The 17,780-nt window shown below is 38.6% G+C and overlaps 2 protein-coding genes across 3 annotated transcripts in view; one reads left to right on the top strand and one right to left on the bottom strand.

Annotated features, from left to right (window-relative positions):
• Positions 1–1,031: 1,031 nt before the first annotated feature.
• LOC111604145 (GTP-binding protein RAD) overlaps positions 1,032–17,780 on the top strand; it is a 33,617-nt gene continuing 16,868 nt past the window's right edge. Inside the window, exons 1-2 of one of the 2 annotated variants that reach the window (XM_023322067.2) lie at positions 1,032–1,242; positions 14,091–14,491. In XM_023322067.2, coding sequence (XP_023177835.2) covers positions 14,285–14,491 — 207 coding nt within the window. In that variant the 5' untranslated portion in view covers positions 1,032–1,242; positions 14,091–14,284. The remainder of the gene's footprint in view (positions 1,243–14,090; positions 14,492–17,780) is intronic. The other variant, XM_023322068.2, reaches the window with a different exon arrangement.
• LOC111604146 lies at positions 15,471–17,237 on the bottom strand. Its single transcript, XM_023322069.2, has one exon. It carries the CDS (start codon positions 17,071–17,073, stop codon positions 16,054–16,056), a length of 1,020 nt encoding a protein of 339 aa, XP_023177837.1. The 5' UTR covers positions 17,074–17,237; the 3' UTR covers positions 15,471–16,053.

The raw sequence follows: 17,780 nt of genomic DNA, 5'->3' as shown, positions 1-17,780 counted from the left end.
AAGGCTGACAAAAGTAACAACAACAACAGAGATTCCAATAATAGCAGCATAAGCAGTAGCAGCAGCACTGTTAGCAGCAGTCACAGTGACCACAACTGCAGCAGCAATATAAAACAGCGACGTCAGCAGCTATATAAACTATATGAATTGCAACAACAATGATAGGGTAAGGAAAGGCAAAAGCAGCAACAATGGCTGCGCTAGCTGCAACGTCAGCGTCAGCGCTAAAAAAGTAATACCCAAACAGCAGCGCATGTAACTGCAAAAACAGCAACAATAACAACATTGGCGCTAGCAGCTGGCAGCGGCGTCAACGTCAGCGCCAGCAGTAACAAAGCAATAATCAAACAGCAACAACAACAATCGTGCAAGCAACAGCAACAGCGGCGTCAACGTCAGCGCCAGCGCTAACAAAGAAATAACCAAACAGTAGCAGCAACAACAAAAACAGTCGCTAGCAGCGACGTTAGCGTCAACTGCGGCAGCAAAACAAACAGACAGTAAAAACAACAATGGCAAAGCGCAAAGACAAACATAGGAAAAAAAGCTCTAGCTTTTAACGATGACGTGCTGAAGCGGCAAATGCAAAGAAAGCTATTTTTTTATTTTGATTGTATTGGTGTCGTCATCAAGTAAATTGGTTCGATGCGAACATGTTGGATAGCACAGCGCAGAGCAGAACAGACCAATAAGCAACAGCGACTCGCACAGCTCAAACATACGACGGCGCTTGAACGAAACGGACGCGAACGCGCAAATCGGAACGCAAAACTAACGGCATATCAAAAACACACATTTTCGCGCCAAACGGCACGAAAAATTCAAAAATATTCTCCAAATTTATTGTGTATCTAAAAAATTGTGTGTGTACGTGCGTGAGTTATAAATTCTAAAAAAATTTGCTTTAAATTTTACTTTCATTTTTATTTCGCTCTTTTTTTTCGAAATTATTCGAGCGTAAGAAATTTGCTAAAAATAAATAAAAAAATAGAAAAAAGAATACAACAAGTGCATAAATATATATGTATATGTGTTCAAGTGGGTGTGTGTGTGTGTGTGTGTGTTAATACAAATTATCGACCAAATATATAGAGCGGTCGAGCCCCGCGGGCTAAATTAACTTCCCTTTTTGCTGCTGCTGTTTTTGTTGTTGTTGTTGCTGTTATCAATTGGCCTGGATATTTTGACCAAGAAGTTCATTAACCGTAGCTGTCGCCCACATGCCACGCCCACTCTAAACAGGTTGGTTAACTATATTGAATGAATAATTTCTCATTTTTTTTAGTTTTTGTTTTCCCTTTGTTCTGTGATTTGTTTGGCTTTCGCCCGTTTCACGCTTTTCTCATAGTTTTCCCGGCGCTTAAGCATTTCTACGGCCAAATTCATTTGCTCATTCGGCATATAATCGGGAAAAGTCCCTAAATATATTACAAACTCGTAAAAAAAAGGGAGCGGACCAAATACAACACAAATTCAAGCGTTAAATGAAGGAAACCCGGAATAAAAAATCGCTCATACGCAACGTTGACCGCGCACCCTTAGGGAGAAATTTGGGCTTGGGCTTGTGCTGGGACTGAGGCAGGGGCTGTGGCTGGCTGCATTAAATATGCCGAACCATTTGCCAGCCAGTTTATGGCAACATGTCGACTTGCGACTCGCAATGCTAAATAAATACATTTCGCAATGATTATTTCGGCTGTAAAGCATTTTGGCCATCCTTGGGGGTGCCGTAAACCACTTGATGTAAGCCAACTGCCTGCGATTGCAATCAATTTTAATTCCAAAGAGAAACAGTCTCATGCTGGGACTAGCCCAGCATTCCAAAGTGTCGAAGCGCGAGAGAATTTCGACGTTTCAAGTGGATTCTCAGATTAGGCCTAAGGCGGAATACGATTGCCCTCGCACTTTGTTCTTTAGCATTTGACATTTAAATTGCAATTGGTTTGAATTATGCTAAGAACATCTTGCATATGCCTGACAGAATGTAATTTAACAGCTGTTGAACTAAATCTACTTTGTTACCACTGTTAAGTAATAGCATGTTAAATAACATAATTTAGGTAGGATAACAGAAAATGTTAAGGATATAAATGTGCTTCAGAGTCCCAGAAATATTAAATATATTTTAAAAATTAATAATATATGAGTTTGTAAATGTAACATAATGTTATTAACATCAGTTATAGCTGTTACTTAACATAAATTAAATTAAAATGTTTATATTAAACCTAATCGACTATATTTAAATATGAATATATTGTAGAAAACAGCATGTGAAAGTTAAAATGGAATTCTGCACTGTTAACTAACATAAGTATCCTTTTTCAATGTTACACCATTCAATGTTAAGTGCTCCAATCGCAATGTAAGCAATATTTGATTTAACTAGCTTATCGAATACAATTCAATTAGCTAATTCAATGATGTCGACTATATAAACTACGTCTAGAATCGCTTCATCCACTGATTTGCACTATAAAAAAGTGAATGAAGAAGAAGCGGAAAAACACTTGCATAGCTAATGAAACGAATGGCAAACAAATCCCTCGGGCCCAAAGCGCTCGGGCATAATCAAAGTCTGTCTGGCTCGTCCGTTCCGTCGGTGCCGTCTGTCTGTCGCTCGGGTTTCCGCACGTTGACACCACAATTACAAAATCCAATCACAACAACAACAACAGCAATGTGGCACGAACCGCTGCTGCTGCCGCTGCACTGCGTCACATTTGGGGCACATTCGCTTTGGCAATTGGTTTGCGGCCAACGTTGTGTCAATTAGAGTGCAAATGCCAATTGGCACGCGACAGCACGACCACGACCACGCCCCCACATAACCAATATCTACCTACACCCCAGTGTAAGCAGTGGGCAGTGGGCAGTGGGCGTGGCAGTTGCATAGCTTTTATGTCTTATATCAAATTTGGCACAAATAATTCCATTTGCTTTCCCACTGAGCCACTATTAATTGTCTCTCTGTCTCGCTCCAACTCCCCCTCTCCCTCTCTGTTTCTATGTGTTTCACTCAAATTTCATTTGGGCCTTTGGGGTTCCAAAAATTGTAAATTCAATTAAAAGCAGCCACAAAACAGCAGCAGCAACAGCAGCAGCAGACGTTGCACGCTGAACAGGTACAACACACTTAAGCTCGTTGCATGCAACAGCAGCAGCAGCAGACGAGGCAGCTGCAGTTGCTGTTAAGGGGCTACTAAAAGTAGCTGTTGCCAGCGAGTGAGAGAGGCAGAGAGAAGCGTTAGAGCGAGACAGCAAGAGAGGTTAGAGCTGGCTTTGGACTTTTGGTTAGCTCTGAAGAGCTGCAAAGCTGAAGAGCTGAAGAGCCGAAGAGCTGAATAGCTGAAGGGCTGCCGCTGCTGTTAGCTATTTCGCGGCATTGTATTTTGGCCAAAATGCAGCAACAGCCAACTAAAGTGCTCACTGACATACACTGTTTTTTTGCCTAGCAAAAAGGGCATATGAACTAAGCAAGTGCTGAAGTAGCGCTACGAGAAGGACTTTACTTGACTTTCTCTATTAAAGGAGCTCCTAGTAAAGGAGTTCAAATTGTGTTTTATAATAAAATGTGTAGAACATTTTTTAAATATTTCAATATTTAATTTGTTAAAAGAACTTATAAGATTTTAAATAAATAAAAATAAATAAAATACATATAAAATAAATTTCTTTCATCATTCAGAAACATTCTGCTTAAAGGTCTCAAAAAATTGTAAATTTTTTTTGACTTTTCAATTGAAGTTTTTTTCTGCTCTATTTAAAAATATTTTATATTCCTATTTATATATATTTTTTTACTATTTGTAGCTAAAGTTCAATGCATAGTTTATATATAATATATTTTGAAAAATATTTAAAAACTTCAGTTTCAATGAAATTTTATTTCTATATTGATTTTTTATTTCTAAATTGATATTCAGTTGAAAACCTCTACAAAACAATTTCGAAATAAAAGTTTTCTTTGCTAAATTTACTCCTGGACGTCTTTTCATGTCGACTCATCTCAAACCTCTGTCTCTCACTTCACTTTCCATAGTCGCTTACAGTTTGAGAGTCACTAGCTGCAGCAATCACAAAAAGTGGCATACTCTGTATTTATAGAGTATTCTGCACTTGTTTAGACTTTTTCCAGCCTCTCTTCCGTTCACTCTCCTCTTGTTGTTGTCTATTGTAGTTGACACTGCCTGCCAGATGCCAGCATAAACTATGCCCCCCATTCAGCTGCCACTATCTCGCGCTCTGCTCCCACCTCTACAGCCTCCCACCGCCTGCTCTCTTCATGTCGGCATGCCCCAACTTCGCCGCCACCTGCCTAGGCGTGGCCACAACTTCCGTGTGCGACAAGTTCCGTTGCTTTACTTTGAACTATGTTTGCCGTCAGTGTGTGCCAGTCTGATGTGTTGTGTTGTGAGAGTGTGTGTGTGTGTTTGATGTGTGTTGCGTGTGTGTGCATGTGTGCTTCAAGTAGTACGCTCGACGTGGCTAGAAACGTGACTGTGGCTAAGACTTACAGCGAATTTCCGCATCGAAAAAAAAAATTGCCAAATGTTTAGATAAGCGCAAGCAGCAAGGATGCGACAGGACACTTGCCAGAGCACTTTAGTCGCAACTGTGTAGAAGACCATTGCAAACATGCAAAGTCGTACACACACACACACACACACACGCATACATATTAGCAATTGCTGCAGTTTCTCAGGCAAAAAGGGCCAAAAAAATACATTTTTGTATAAAAGCAAAAATAAATAAATTTATAATATATATATATATAATATATGTGAATTATGTAGATATGTAATATATATATAATATATCTGCACGCAGCTCTACATTCTGGCCATTTGCCATATAACGATCTATATATTTAAAGTATTATTTTAGCAGGCGCCCAAAGGACGCCTTCGGTTTGTTGCCAATTTGTTCGGCAACTGCATTAAATGATTGGAACTGGAACTGGCACTGGCACTGGAACTGGCACTTAGTTCCCGCGAGGCTTGGACCACAACTAATCCATTTAATCGATAAGCCAACTTCAACTTTCTACCCAATGACAGCTTCGTCCTGCTTCGTCCAGGGACTGCAGTTGGTAAACATATGTGAAAAGGGGAAAACACAATCGAAAAGCAGGCGGAGGCCATTTTTATGTATAATCAAAAGTGGGACGAGAGCAGTCGACTCAGGGCGCAAAATAGAAAACAGAATGGAGTTTGTGCTCGGTGCATGGAAAGAGCTTACCAAGCACAAATATCCCTCCAGCTCCAGCTCAATAGTACAATGTGAGAGGACTCACCATCCCAGAGCAGAGTAGCTTCCACTCTGATTAATTTCAGCTACAGGCTTGCTAGCTTTGTGGTTGGTAATAAAAACTTGTCGAGAATAGTTGGAAATTTTCCGTAAAGTTAAAATTTTGAATAGTTTTTGCTGTTTGGCTATAAAAGAGAAATTCTTGAAAATCGCATAGAAAGGCACTAGCTTAGCATATAAGCTATGTATATTAGTAAGGCTGTTATCTAGGCATAAATATATATAGTATATATGGTATTTATGGAATATATATCTAATATCTGTAATAAAAATAATTGAAGCTTTGAGTGAAAATGACTTTTTAGCTCAATTAAATCTAAAGTAAATGGAACAAAAAATAAAAATAATAATTGAAGTTGCCAAGAAGCGAGCACAAAGCAAACAAATACAAGACAAGTGTGTGTACACACACACAGAGGGTGGAGTGAGTGTGTGTGTGTCTGCCAAGTGTGTGAAATCAAACGCAGCAAAGGACTCTCAACATATGCGGCACAAAGCGAAGGCACAAAGCTTATATATATATCTTTATATATATGAGGTAGTTAGATAAACACACTCAGCCTGTCAGGCACACACACACCCTCGCACACACACAATTTGGGGCAATAAACTGGCTTTGCAGCAAATGATCCAAAAAAATAAAGAAGGAACCGAAGAATTTTCCAATTTATTTTGCGCTCAAGTTAATTATGACATACGCACATTAACACAGATTTTACAAAGGATAAGCGACGTAGCGTCTTATAGAGTGCGAGGGGCTTAGGGGTGGGTGGGAGCTGTCAAAAAAACTAAATGAAGTGAATTTTTGTGTAAACAGCTGCGCCAAATTGAAAATAAAACAAGAGACTCAAAGCGAGAGCGAGGGAGACAGAGGAGATATTGTTGAGAGCGCCTTCGAGTAGGCTTCATGAAATATGCACGACAATATAGTGCAAGAGGGAGAGCGAGTGTGTGGGTGTATGTGAGAGAGTGAGCCAGCCATACAGCTACATGTGTCATAATCAACATAAAAGACGTTAACTTTAAGCTAAGCAGACGCCAATTTGTGCCAGCAGTCGACGTCGCTGTCGTTGTTGTTGTTGTTGTTGTTGCCTCGTCGATTTGTGCAACGTTTTGGAAAATCTTTGACAAAAATAACATTTAGCCGCATTAATTTGCTTTGGCTCCTTTGGCCACATCGATTTATTGAACTGTATAAAGCTGAATACCTCTGGAACACAATTTAAAATTGAGTTTTCTCATTCAAATGGAAATCTGTTTGGAAAATATATGATTGAATTCCTTTAGCTATTTCATATTTGTTTTTAATTGTAGCTTAAATCTGGCTATGAAAATATCTGTGAAGTCAGCTCGCTCTGGTGTTAAGTGCTCCATGAATTTTGCTTAATAAGTTTATAGAAGTTCTTCTTTTTGTTTGCATTGCTAAATCTTCAGTTTGTTAGCATCAGAGTTTCAGAACTTCAATAGAATTTCTTTTATTTTTTTGGCTTCTGATTTCAGTTCAGTTTTGTCTGTTAAGTTTCGCCATCTAAAACCGTTTTCATTGCTTTGCATTTAGTATTTGATTTTCATGATATTTTCAGGATTTTCTGAGGACTATTCACACTTGAATCTATAAGTAGTTGTTTACCTGTTTAATTACAACTAGTTGCCTTAGGTTTTTTGTTTAGCTTAACTTTTCAGCTTCAATTTGAATTGATGAAATTTTGTTGAACTTGAAGCAGCTGCAAAACTGTAGAAGATATAACTTGTTGGGTTGTATCAAGCTCTCAGTGAACGTAGTTATATTTGCTTGATATGTATATGTAAAGCTGCTATATATATAAATATATGTGTATATATATATGTATTATAAATTCCATCTGCAATTTGCCTTGCTATCTCTAGGATGATACACAAAAAATACCCATATTTTATGAGACGAGTTCTCTCTTTGTACCCACTTTTTATCATCTGGAATGGAAGAGCAGATGGTTATTGTCTACAATTTACAGCAAACTAATATACTCTCTTTTGACTTAACCCGCAAGTATACTCAATGGCTAAGATTGTTTGTTTAACCTGCCGCTTTTTCGACTCCTGGATGGACTCTTTATCTTGCTACTCTTTGAAAACTATAAACATTTGAGAATTATACGCTTAAAGCGTTTGTAAGCATAACCAAACCGTTTACTTATTGTATATATGTATATATATATATAAGTATATATAACAGCAAATTGATGTAGATTCGTATACCTTACATAAGCTACATCTTCTCGTATACAACTTTTTGATAGAAATTTCTATAAAACACTCAAAAGACACAAATCAAGTTACTGTCCCATTAAATGTCTGGTATTTCCCTGTTATCAGAATGACTCATTGTCTACCCACGTACAGCAATTAGACGACAGTCAAAAATTTCCCAAAAAATTGCTACGCATTTCCAGCATTTTATGTCGTGCTCTCTTTGACCGCTGAGACGGCAAGAAATCAGCTCTTGAGGACTTAAATGTGATGTGATTATGTCACAGAAGCGATCAAAGTATAATCGAGATGTATAGCAAGTATATATCACTGTGTGTATATATAGATTTTTATATGCACGCGTGCCAATGGCTTCAGCTTTCGATATTTTTCCAACATTTCTCGAAATATTTTCGGCTTGTCACAAATAAATGCATGGAAATTTATTTGGGCAGCAACAAAATCATGTCTTTTTATTGACAAACAAAGAAAAAGAAAAACAACAAGTTGCTGACAAAAAAAAAAGAGACAGAATAATTTGTGGCGCTGGCGCACGCGGCGTATGAGTAATAAAATTTGTTTTTCGCTTGCCGCAGCAGCAGCATTGAACAAGCCGCGAAGAACCTCAAATGTTAATGCTGATGTTAATGCGAATAAACATGTTCGAATAGGAAAATATCATAGATAAAGAGAAGAAGAAGAGGCAGCACTGACAGCGAGAGAGAGTGAGGAAGAGGCAGGGTCAACTGAGGCTGGTGTTCCGGCAAAGGCATCCGGACAGCGTGCTGACCTTTGTCAAAATGGCACATGTTGCCTGCTCTCTATATCATATATACATATACATATATATGTAGGTTCCCAGCCTGTTGGCTGTGCCTGTTGCCTGAGTCTGTTGCCTGAGCAACAGTGCCTGTGGGTGTGTCTTAGTTGTACCCCATTGAAATTAATTTTATCGCCTGCATGCAACAGGTGTGTGTGAGTGCGTGTAGTTATGTGTGTGTGTGTGCGACCATGGCCATGAAAACAAACGACAAGCGACAAACGCCCTTCAACAACAGGCAACAGGCAACAGTTGAGGCATAAGAAGACAGAACAGTGAACATAACATGAAGCAACTTGTTACCTAATGCACACGCAACAGTTGAGTCCAGGACTCACATAGCAACACTTCAACTAAGGCTGTATATATATATATATTACATATTTATATATCTATTTAAGATGTTAACATGCTCATGCTTAGCATATTGCTAAAAGAACATGAACATTCAGTTGATCAAAAGTTGCTTTGCTGCTTGGGGTCGATGCTAAGGTTCTAACAGCTTTAGTTAATCTGTTCAGTGTACAATATATAATATACAATTTAAAAGTATTCTTAGATTTGTTTCATCTTAACATAAATATTTGAGTTAGTGAATAAAGTCCCTAAGCTGTTTGCTCTATGGCTGGGCTTAGCATTTTTCTAATGCAAAGTGGCTTTAAAGCAAATGATGTTAAGAAAAGGTGTTAATGTTCTTATTGGACTAAATAAATATATCTATATATATATATATCTATTTATATATATTTACTATGTACTGGACTATATATAATATCCTTAAGTTATTTTTTGTTACAGCAGTGGCTGTTGCTTAGAGTTTAGAGCTCACGCCTCAAGCTTGTTTATTTATTTATAATTTTATACAAGTTCTTTTACCAACTTCAAGTCGGCTGTTTGAGTTTTTAGTCAAAATCAATTTCATTGTTAATTATTAATGATAATGCCTTAAGTGAATCTTTTCATTTATGAAGTTCTCTTCTGAAGGTCAACAAAATTTTATGAAATTTAATTTTCTGAAGCTGGGTTCGACTTGTTGAACACGCATATGCAGCCATATATATATATTTATATATTTATATATATATATCTCACATATATGAAGTCTTTAAATTTATAGACAATGCCTGCTGGAGCTTGGTAGGCCTTTGTTTTCAGCTTACTTATATTTCCTTTTCCTTGCATCAAGTTATCTTGCTTTGGACCCAGGCTTATGGCCATTACTGTTTGGATTGATTGAAGCTCATAGCCTTATCTGATTTGCAACTGCTTCTAAACTGTTAAATATCTCAAATATAAGCCGCTTTGTTTCATTAGAAACAGTTTGCCCTGATAATAATACTGATAAAGCTAATAGCTACTCAAATCTAAAATTCCTCTTGAGTCCTTGAGCTTTAAGTAATAGTAAATTGCAAAAGAATTCAGAACATTTATATAAACTCTTATATATACTATATTTTATATATACTATATTTTATGTATCCACTTGGCAAAGTTGAAGCTGAGAATCTCAGATGTAAGATAAGTCTAGGCATGTAGGAAATGTCAAACTTTGCAGTTCAGAGTAGCTGACAGTCAGACAAACTGGGCTCACGCTCACATATTCGCTTAAAGTTTCATAAAATTGTTGAAGGCTGCCAGGCGGCATAGATTTGAAGCTTGCAACTTGTGGCCCACTTGGCGACAAACGTTGACAGGTGTCACTAGGCTCAGCTCAGCTGGCGCTCAGCTCGTACATTGATTGACTGGAGCACGCGTCATAGTTGGCATGGCCAGACCGTACGATATCATGCGGCACTTATCGCCTTTAGTCAACTTTATCTCAATGATAAAGAGAGAAACAAAAAACCCCCCACGCACAACTCGAGTGTGTGTGTGTGACTGATAGCTTCGAGTTGCTGGGAATCGGGCGCAGCTGTCAGCGCCTGAATGTGCAGCGATATGTGTGGGCGGTGCTGGCAGCAGCTGCTGCTTTAATGAACTCCCACATGAAGCCGCCCCTTCACCTAAAAGGTGAGCTGATTAACCAATATGTGGGGCCAAATATTTGAGTTGGCATCAAATTTATGTTAATAGACCGCTACAATGTTTATTTTTGTGTTTTCTTTTGTTTCATTTCGTTTTTTTTTCGCTAGATAAAAAATGTTTCCGAAAACGCACCATGTGGCATCCACAAAAAAAGCCCCAAAAATGTTAGCAACAAGCCGACAATCAGCTATAAAAGGACAACACACACACACACAAACACACACATACATGCTTTGGTCTTGCCTTCTTGTTTGGGTCTCCGGCCAATCAAGGCTATTCAGCGGACATTGTCGGGCAATTAGAGGCGTAACAGCCGCCCCAGTTTATCTAGTTGTCGCTTTGGCCCTTCTTTTTTGCTCCTGATGTGAATGCAAACAAGCCAAGCCCAAGTCCAAGCCCAAAGCCCATCTGCAACACAGCTTTATGCACGAGCGACTGGCTTCGGCTTCGGCTTCGGCTTCAGCTTCTCTACCTCTGCCGCAGCATCTGGGCATCTATTGTATTCCTTTTTGCTGCTTTAAATGCATCGTTGGGTTTTCTCGTAGCAAATCAAGCGTAAAGTCACATTGACAATGCTTGTAAAGAGAGCGAGAGGGAAACCTTTTTCAACTGCTTACCAAGTTTAAAGGGTTCGCTTTGTATTATATTAAGCATACGCCGCGTACGCAAAGCATAAACTTTTTCTGCATTATTTACCCACTTGCCCTTTGTGCGTGTGTGTGTATGCGTGGGTGCTGTGCTTTGCATTGGCTTCTCAGCGTCACTTGACAAGTGCCGCCAGCTGGCAGCAAGTCAACGCAAATAAACGTGCGCTTTTAATTATTTACGTTTTAATCATTCCCCTAACAAAAAGTTAATTACTATAAAATGTTGCAAGGAAGCAGCCAAAGCAAAAAACAAAGAAACCAGAAACAAGAACGCAGTGAGATCCTTGACTTTGTCTCGCAAAGAAGTTAAGAAGGTTACGCTAAAAGTTTGTTGTCCAGGAGGCGTGTAAAGGTGGGAATCCATCCACATCTGTGTGGGCTCAGTGGGCTTAAGGATATATCTATAGTATTCTCTATATATGAAAGACAAACAAAGCAGCTTTATCAGCCTGATTAAGTTCGTCTTTGTCAGTCTCTTTGCCTGCATAAGTCGAGCTCATTTATTGCTAAGTTTGCTCGCTAATCAATGGCACAAAATTAATAAGTTTGAGCACAATCGATAAATATCGATTTAACATATATTTATAGCTTTAGCTTTTGCTGACTATCTCGAGTTTGTTAAAAGCTTTAGATAACATATGTTCGTTTTATTTACACACCATATGTAGCCAAAAATCATCCAAATCTATTGCAAAATTTCATAAAACGAAGACTTATATATGAAGTGAGTGATATGATATCGAAAATACACAATGATTATAATAATTATCAACACAAAATGCTTAGACAGGTCAGAGTAAGACCTGGACCCAAGGCTGAGTGCATAGCTGGAACTAGAGTAGCGCTATCATATGATAACTGCCTGACTTGGAGAAAGAGAGGCAGAAGGGAGAGTGAGAGAGAAGGAGAAGAGAGGAGAAGGGGCCGTTTCGTATTTCAAGTCAATAAACAATTTCAGAAGAATAAATAAAAATTTAAAAAAAATTTTAAAAATTTTTGGAGGAGAGAAATAAGACTTTTAAAAGTAACAGATTTTAAAGGACTTTCAGTTTAGAATTCAGCACATCAAATACCTTTAAAAACCAGTGCGATTGTTGTTAAACTTTGATCAGAACTAGTTTCAGGTGCGAGCTTCAAAGTCTGCTTGGCCTGCTTTACCTAAGCTACTGCAATATCATAAAGAAAGAAAGTTATAAACTTAAAACTATAAAAGAAACTAGAACTCTATATGCGTCCTCTCTCTCTCTGGCTCCCTCTGTCCATCTGCCTCTACGTCTAGCTCTATTCCTTCTCACGTTCCCTATCCCCCTCTCACTCAAAGGAGCAGTAGCTTTTGCAGCTGACAGCTCGTTAAACTGTTTGCCAGCGACTGCTTCTGTTGGCAGCTGCAAGTCTTGGGGGCCATAGCGACTTTGATGCGTAATTCGATTATGCAGTGACCAGGTTAGCTCGATTCTTGGAAGCTCGACGAGATTCAAACGAATTGCCAGCAGCTTATGCTGCATAGCTAAGCAAGCGTGCCAGCCTAAATAGATTACAAATATATTTTGATTGCCAATGCCCAAGACTCTTGCCGCAACATCAGCCGAAATCCGCAGTGTGTTTCTTTTTAAATCTCCTCTGGGCCTACTAATAAATTCAATTTGTATCTTAGTTTTGGTGCACGCCCCCGAGCCCCTGGGGCAATTGGCTTAAAGCTGGCCAAGAAATGGATTTCATTTCATTTAGTTGCTGCAGCAAGCACTTTGGGCCTCGCAAATGGCAATTAGTGTCAATTAAGCTCTGCAGGACTCAGCTCGGTGCTCAGGACTTTGCAGCACTCGCTGCCTATGCTCCTTGACTTTGCTGCCTGCAACAAGCGGCGCCTTCACTAGTTGCAACACTTCGCCGCCTGCCACTTGCGGCATTCCACTTAGATCAACGCGCCCTCGATAAAAAGGCAATCTTTTGTTGTTTTTTTTTCTATTTATTTACATAATAAATTGTGAAATGTTTAAAGAAGCGAGAAACGAGAAAGTTCCGTTTAGGATGATGCAAGAAAAATAGCACAGAGCCAAAAGAAAGCAAAACATATCCAAAGAAACATTTATTTATAGCAGAAAAAACTACGTGATTAAACAACAGACACACTTAAGCACTCGCCGCGTACCACCCGAGAGCGCACACACACACATATCAGCTGTGTGTGTTCTGTTTCTTTAGCTTTGAGAGTTTCGACTACAGCACGGAAATTCGATTAGTAAATCGATAGAGTTGGCACTACTAAGAAAGGAAAAGCCAGCACATAGAAGCGGGGCGGTGCCTCTTTAATGAGGGCTAGTATAGACAAAAATAGAGCATTTTACTATATACAATATATACACAGATATTTTATAAATAAATGAAGAGAATTTCTTAATACAAGATTTTTTTGATGTGGCGAAAAGATAAATTTATTAGCCCAAATTTTTACTTTTTTATGATAGCCCTTACTCAGCATAATTAAATTATATATTTTACATATTTCTATAACCCTTCAGGTCAAACAAACATTTGATTACAATTGCAAACAACAATCGCAATTTCAATTGTAGCTCACATAATTTATTAATTAAATAAAATATTTTTGTTGGGAAAACATGTTTCAAATATGCACATGATCCTCCCATCGGCCGCCCCGCACTTGAGTGCGTGCATTTTTACGCCGGATTGTGACCCAGTTTATGTGAAATGTTTTAAAAATAAATGCGAAAGGGGCAGTGGGGGAATGCGACAAGCGGCAAATGCGACGTAACTGAAACTATGTTTAATGGCGTACGAAAACGAGAAAATTAAAAAAAAGTGAAATGAAAAATCACAGAGCAAATTATGCTGCATGTTGCTTTACACATTTTCGCGACGACAACACAAATTTTTGCTTTCATTTTCGGATTTTTTATTTTTGAAAACATGGCCAAGCAGATGTATAAATATATATATTTGTATTTATAAACATTTATCAAATAGATTTTCTTTTTGAACATTTTCCTTTTTGTTTTGTCTGACATTCTTTGCTTGCTCTTCTTTTTGTTTATTTGCAGTTAATGCGAATTATGCACTCGCAGCAAGTGGCAGCAGCAACCGCAGCAAGAGCACCCAAATAGCTTTTAGCAGTTGTTAAACAAAACGAAACACCACAACAAGTACAGCAACCACAGTAGTAACCACTGCACCACAGTCAAAACAAACCACATACAGTCGAGTCGAGTCGAGTCGAGTCGAGTCGAGTCGCATCATGGTGGATGACATTTCGCCCATGCATCATCGCATGCAAAAGAAGACGCGCAGCGCCTCGATCTGTGCCACCGGCGCCAGCATCGAGACGGTCATTCAGAACATGCCCTCGGGCAGTGCCACGCCCGAGGGCGGCACGCCCGGCTACAGACGCCGCCGGCCCGCCACACGCTCCCAGAGCGCTCGCATCACATCGGGTGCCAGATCGGTAAGTACTATATATATGAGATGTGGAACATCTGGCTGATTGATCATCGAGAGCTTAGTTAGCTTGCTTTGATTTGTTTAAATATTTATTTGCCTCAAATCAATTGTTTTAGCCGTAGCACTTATTTTCTTGTAGTACATAGAGATGTGAGCGTTACTCGTGTCACGATCTAGCAACATGCACTTAGAACTTAGCTGGCATATAATATACTCAATGAGCCACCAATTGATATTAGAGTCCAATCTAGAACGTAGTTAGAGTTGCGAAACTTATTGAAGGTATTCCTAACGAGTTAATAGTTATAAGAGATAATCAATATATCAAATGCAAAAATCAAAAAAAATTAAATAACAATGAAAATGAAAATTGAAAATGAAAAATGAATAACAATGAATAATATAACACAACTTCAATTTCTGAATAAATAATATTAGTAATAATAATAATAATAATAATAATAATAATAATAATAATAATAATAATAATAATAATAATAATAATAATAATAAATAATTTACAATTATAGATAAATTACCTTTGAAAGAATTTATGACCTCAACTTCGCAATTAGATTTTCAATAAATCATTGAATACCAAATACTGCAAATTTAATTTAGCTAGAGCTAAGAAAATCAATTGGATAAACATAATAGGCCTACAGGCACGCGATGTGTAACCAACTTCAGGTCGTTATCAGCAACTATTTTTGGTCAGCTAACTATACATTAATATGCTCAGCGAAACACTGCTGAGTATTGTTAACAAACGTTAAACAGCATTTGGCCAAAAGTGAATAAAAAAAGTTTGAAATCCATAGAATATAATTTTCCAAAGAGAATTTATAATATAAAAAAACTTTGAAGTGTTTTAAATTTAATAAAAATGCTTAAAAAATTATTTGTTTCAAGTTTTGTTTCTAGATAAACATAAGTAAAAATATATATTTAATAAATCAGCAAAGAAAAAGAGCTTAGTTGGCTAAGTGTTGCAGTCACAAAGTTTTGTCTTAGCCAAAACTTGGCAAATTCACTTTAAGAATAGTTTCCAAACATAGTTTCCATATATATAAAACTAATAACAGCATAATTCGTTTTCCTGACAAGTACTTAAAAGTCCATTCACACCAACAGCCAAACAGAAAAGTTTTTATACGAGCGCAAAATGCGTTTCCTTTGACGCCTGCCACATTTTATGAACAAATTATGATATATTGCGCTTGCAATGTGAACCCATTATACAAATTTATCACGCGATCAACAACTTGGGAAATTTGATAAACTCGAGCAGCGCTGCCAGCCCACTTAAAGAGCAAATAGCACTTGGAGCGACTTCATTCGTGCAGTTGGCTGGCCAAAGTCGATGCTCTGGCCAATTGCAGCTTGCAGCTTGCGTGTCGGAATGGAAATGGCAAAAACAAGCTCATTGCATTTGCATGGAAATTTGTTTCGGGCCGTGTTTATTTGCGAACTGCATATTTTAAGCAGTTCGACTATAATTTACAATTTCTAGTCTGTAGCGCCAACAACCAGAAGAAAGTAACGATATGAAGTAATAAAACACAATTATAGAGGGTCGTGTTCGGTGGGTACATAATTGCTAGGCATCAGAGATGGGCTGAGTGCGTAGATCATGCGCTGGACGAGACTGCGCTCCTGTCCCAGTGTTCGCAACGAATTGCATTCACGCAGTTGGGCTAGCCGTGAGCTCAGGTGATTTATACGCATATCATGATCCAGCTCCAATGTATCAATTCTCAGTGATTGTAACGATTGCGAATCTTCTTTTTCCTTTGACATCTTGAGCACGCGATGGTGACAACGATTAAGCTTAGCGCGCCGCTTGGTGTCAGGCAGTGTATCGTCATTGACCTTCGGCTGAGGTTTTACATATTCCGGGCACTGGAGAGCCGGACGCAAACATTGACAGTAGTTCAGATTGTGTAGTAGATAATCGTCGAACTCTTCTCGCGGCTGCAGCATTTTCTGATAGGTAACCAATGAGTCTATATCACCTGGATCCAAGTGACGCGAGTAGCACTCCAGCTTCAAGGAATGGCTGTAGAAATAGTTGAACAACTCCTCGGCCAGTTGCATAAAGAACTTGATTGGCTTGTGGAACGCGTCTCCCAGTATGAACGGCGTCTCTTCGCTTTGATCCAGTCTATTGTACTCTCGTCGCAGCCCCAACAGATTCATGCGTATGGTTGCGAGGCCCCGACTTAGGGTCAGATTCGAGCCCAAGATGATCTGATAGTGCAATTGATATTTGGTGATTAACACCTCCTCGGCATCGACGTTGCGCGGCTGCGGCTCGCGGCAAAAGGAATCCCATTGGTCACGCAAATCCTGCGATATGGGCCACAACTTTTCGGAGGCCAAGCGCTGCAGGTCAAGCTCGCGATGCCAATCCTTGAAGTAATTCCTGTACGCCTCTTCCAACGACATAAGCTCGTTCATTATCTTGAATTCGATGCCGTCGTGCTCTCGATGCACCACCTGCATGACCGCCGAGCTTTGAGGTTTCCATCGTAGAGCAATTGAGCTGGCTTGCAAATTACATTTTTTTCCATGACGATCGTCCATATTTGCTTTATATATATTTGAAATAATCTGAGCAATACTCTGCTATTAAAGAATTTTAACTAGTCTCTGACAAATTCTCTCATTCTCTATCCCTCCCGCTGCCTCTTTATCTCCCTCCCTGTCTCTTTCGATTTGTTTTTGACAATTTATAATTTGTATTATCGAGCACAGTGGACATTGCTTTAAAGGTTCATAGCCTGCTTTGAAAACTTTTTAGAAATGATCTGAAATAACTTTAATCTCTCTTAAATGATTTTTTGTTTTTTAGATATTGCCTTTTCTTGCTTCGCTTGCTCTTCTTATTTCGTCATCTATATTTGTCTTCATATTCTTTAATTTTTCCTTTCTTTCATTAACTGATTTTCCTTTTTCGCTCTGTCTTTTACTTTTGCATTCTCACCTAATACTTTGCTTTTCTTTAACATATCCTTAGGTCTTCAAGTGTATACCTAATTATTTACCCTTGCATAGTTTCCGCTACCTAAGAGATTTCTTTTATGCTAAGAAACTGTGTTCCTATCCTCTATAAGCCCAGCTTTACTCTAACATCCTTTACAATACTTTCGAGGCTCCATATAAAAACAGAAATTGTTCTTGTGCAACTTTTCTATTCTCAGATTCCTATTTGCACTGCTTTCCCTTACAAGCTCTTTAGACGATCTGATTATATCCTCTTTACTCTACACACACACACTCACATCCACACA

Source organism: Drosophila hydei, unplaced genomic scaffold, assembly GCF_003285905.1.
Source record: "Drosophila hydei strain 15085-1641.00,03,60 unplaced genomic scaffold, DhydRS2 tig00008134-arrow-pilon, whole genome shotgun sequence".
Lineage (NCBI taxonomy): Eukaryota > Metazoa > Arthropoda > Insecta > Diptera > Drosophilidae > Drosophila > Drosophila hydei.
Note: the sequence above shows the minus strand (reverse complement) of the source record. Positions and strands in the feature narration are given on the sequence as shown.

Bases quoted from the DNA above. Each gene is read 5' to 3' on its own strand.
- LOC111604146 (XM_023322069.2), bottom strand. From the start codon at position 17,073: ATGGACGATCGTCATGGAAAAAAATGTAATTTGCAAGCCAGCTCAATT.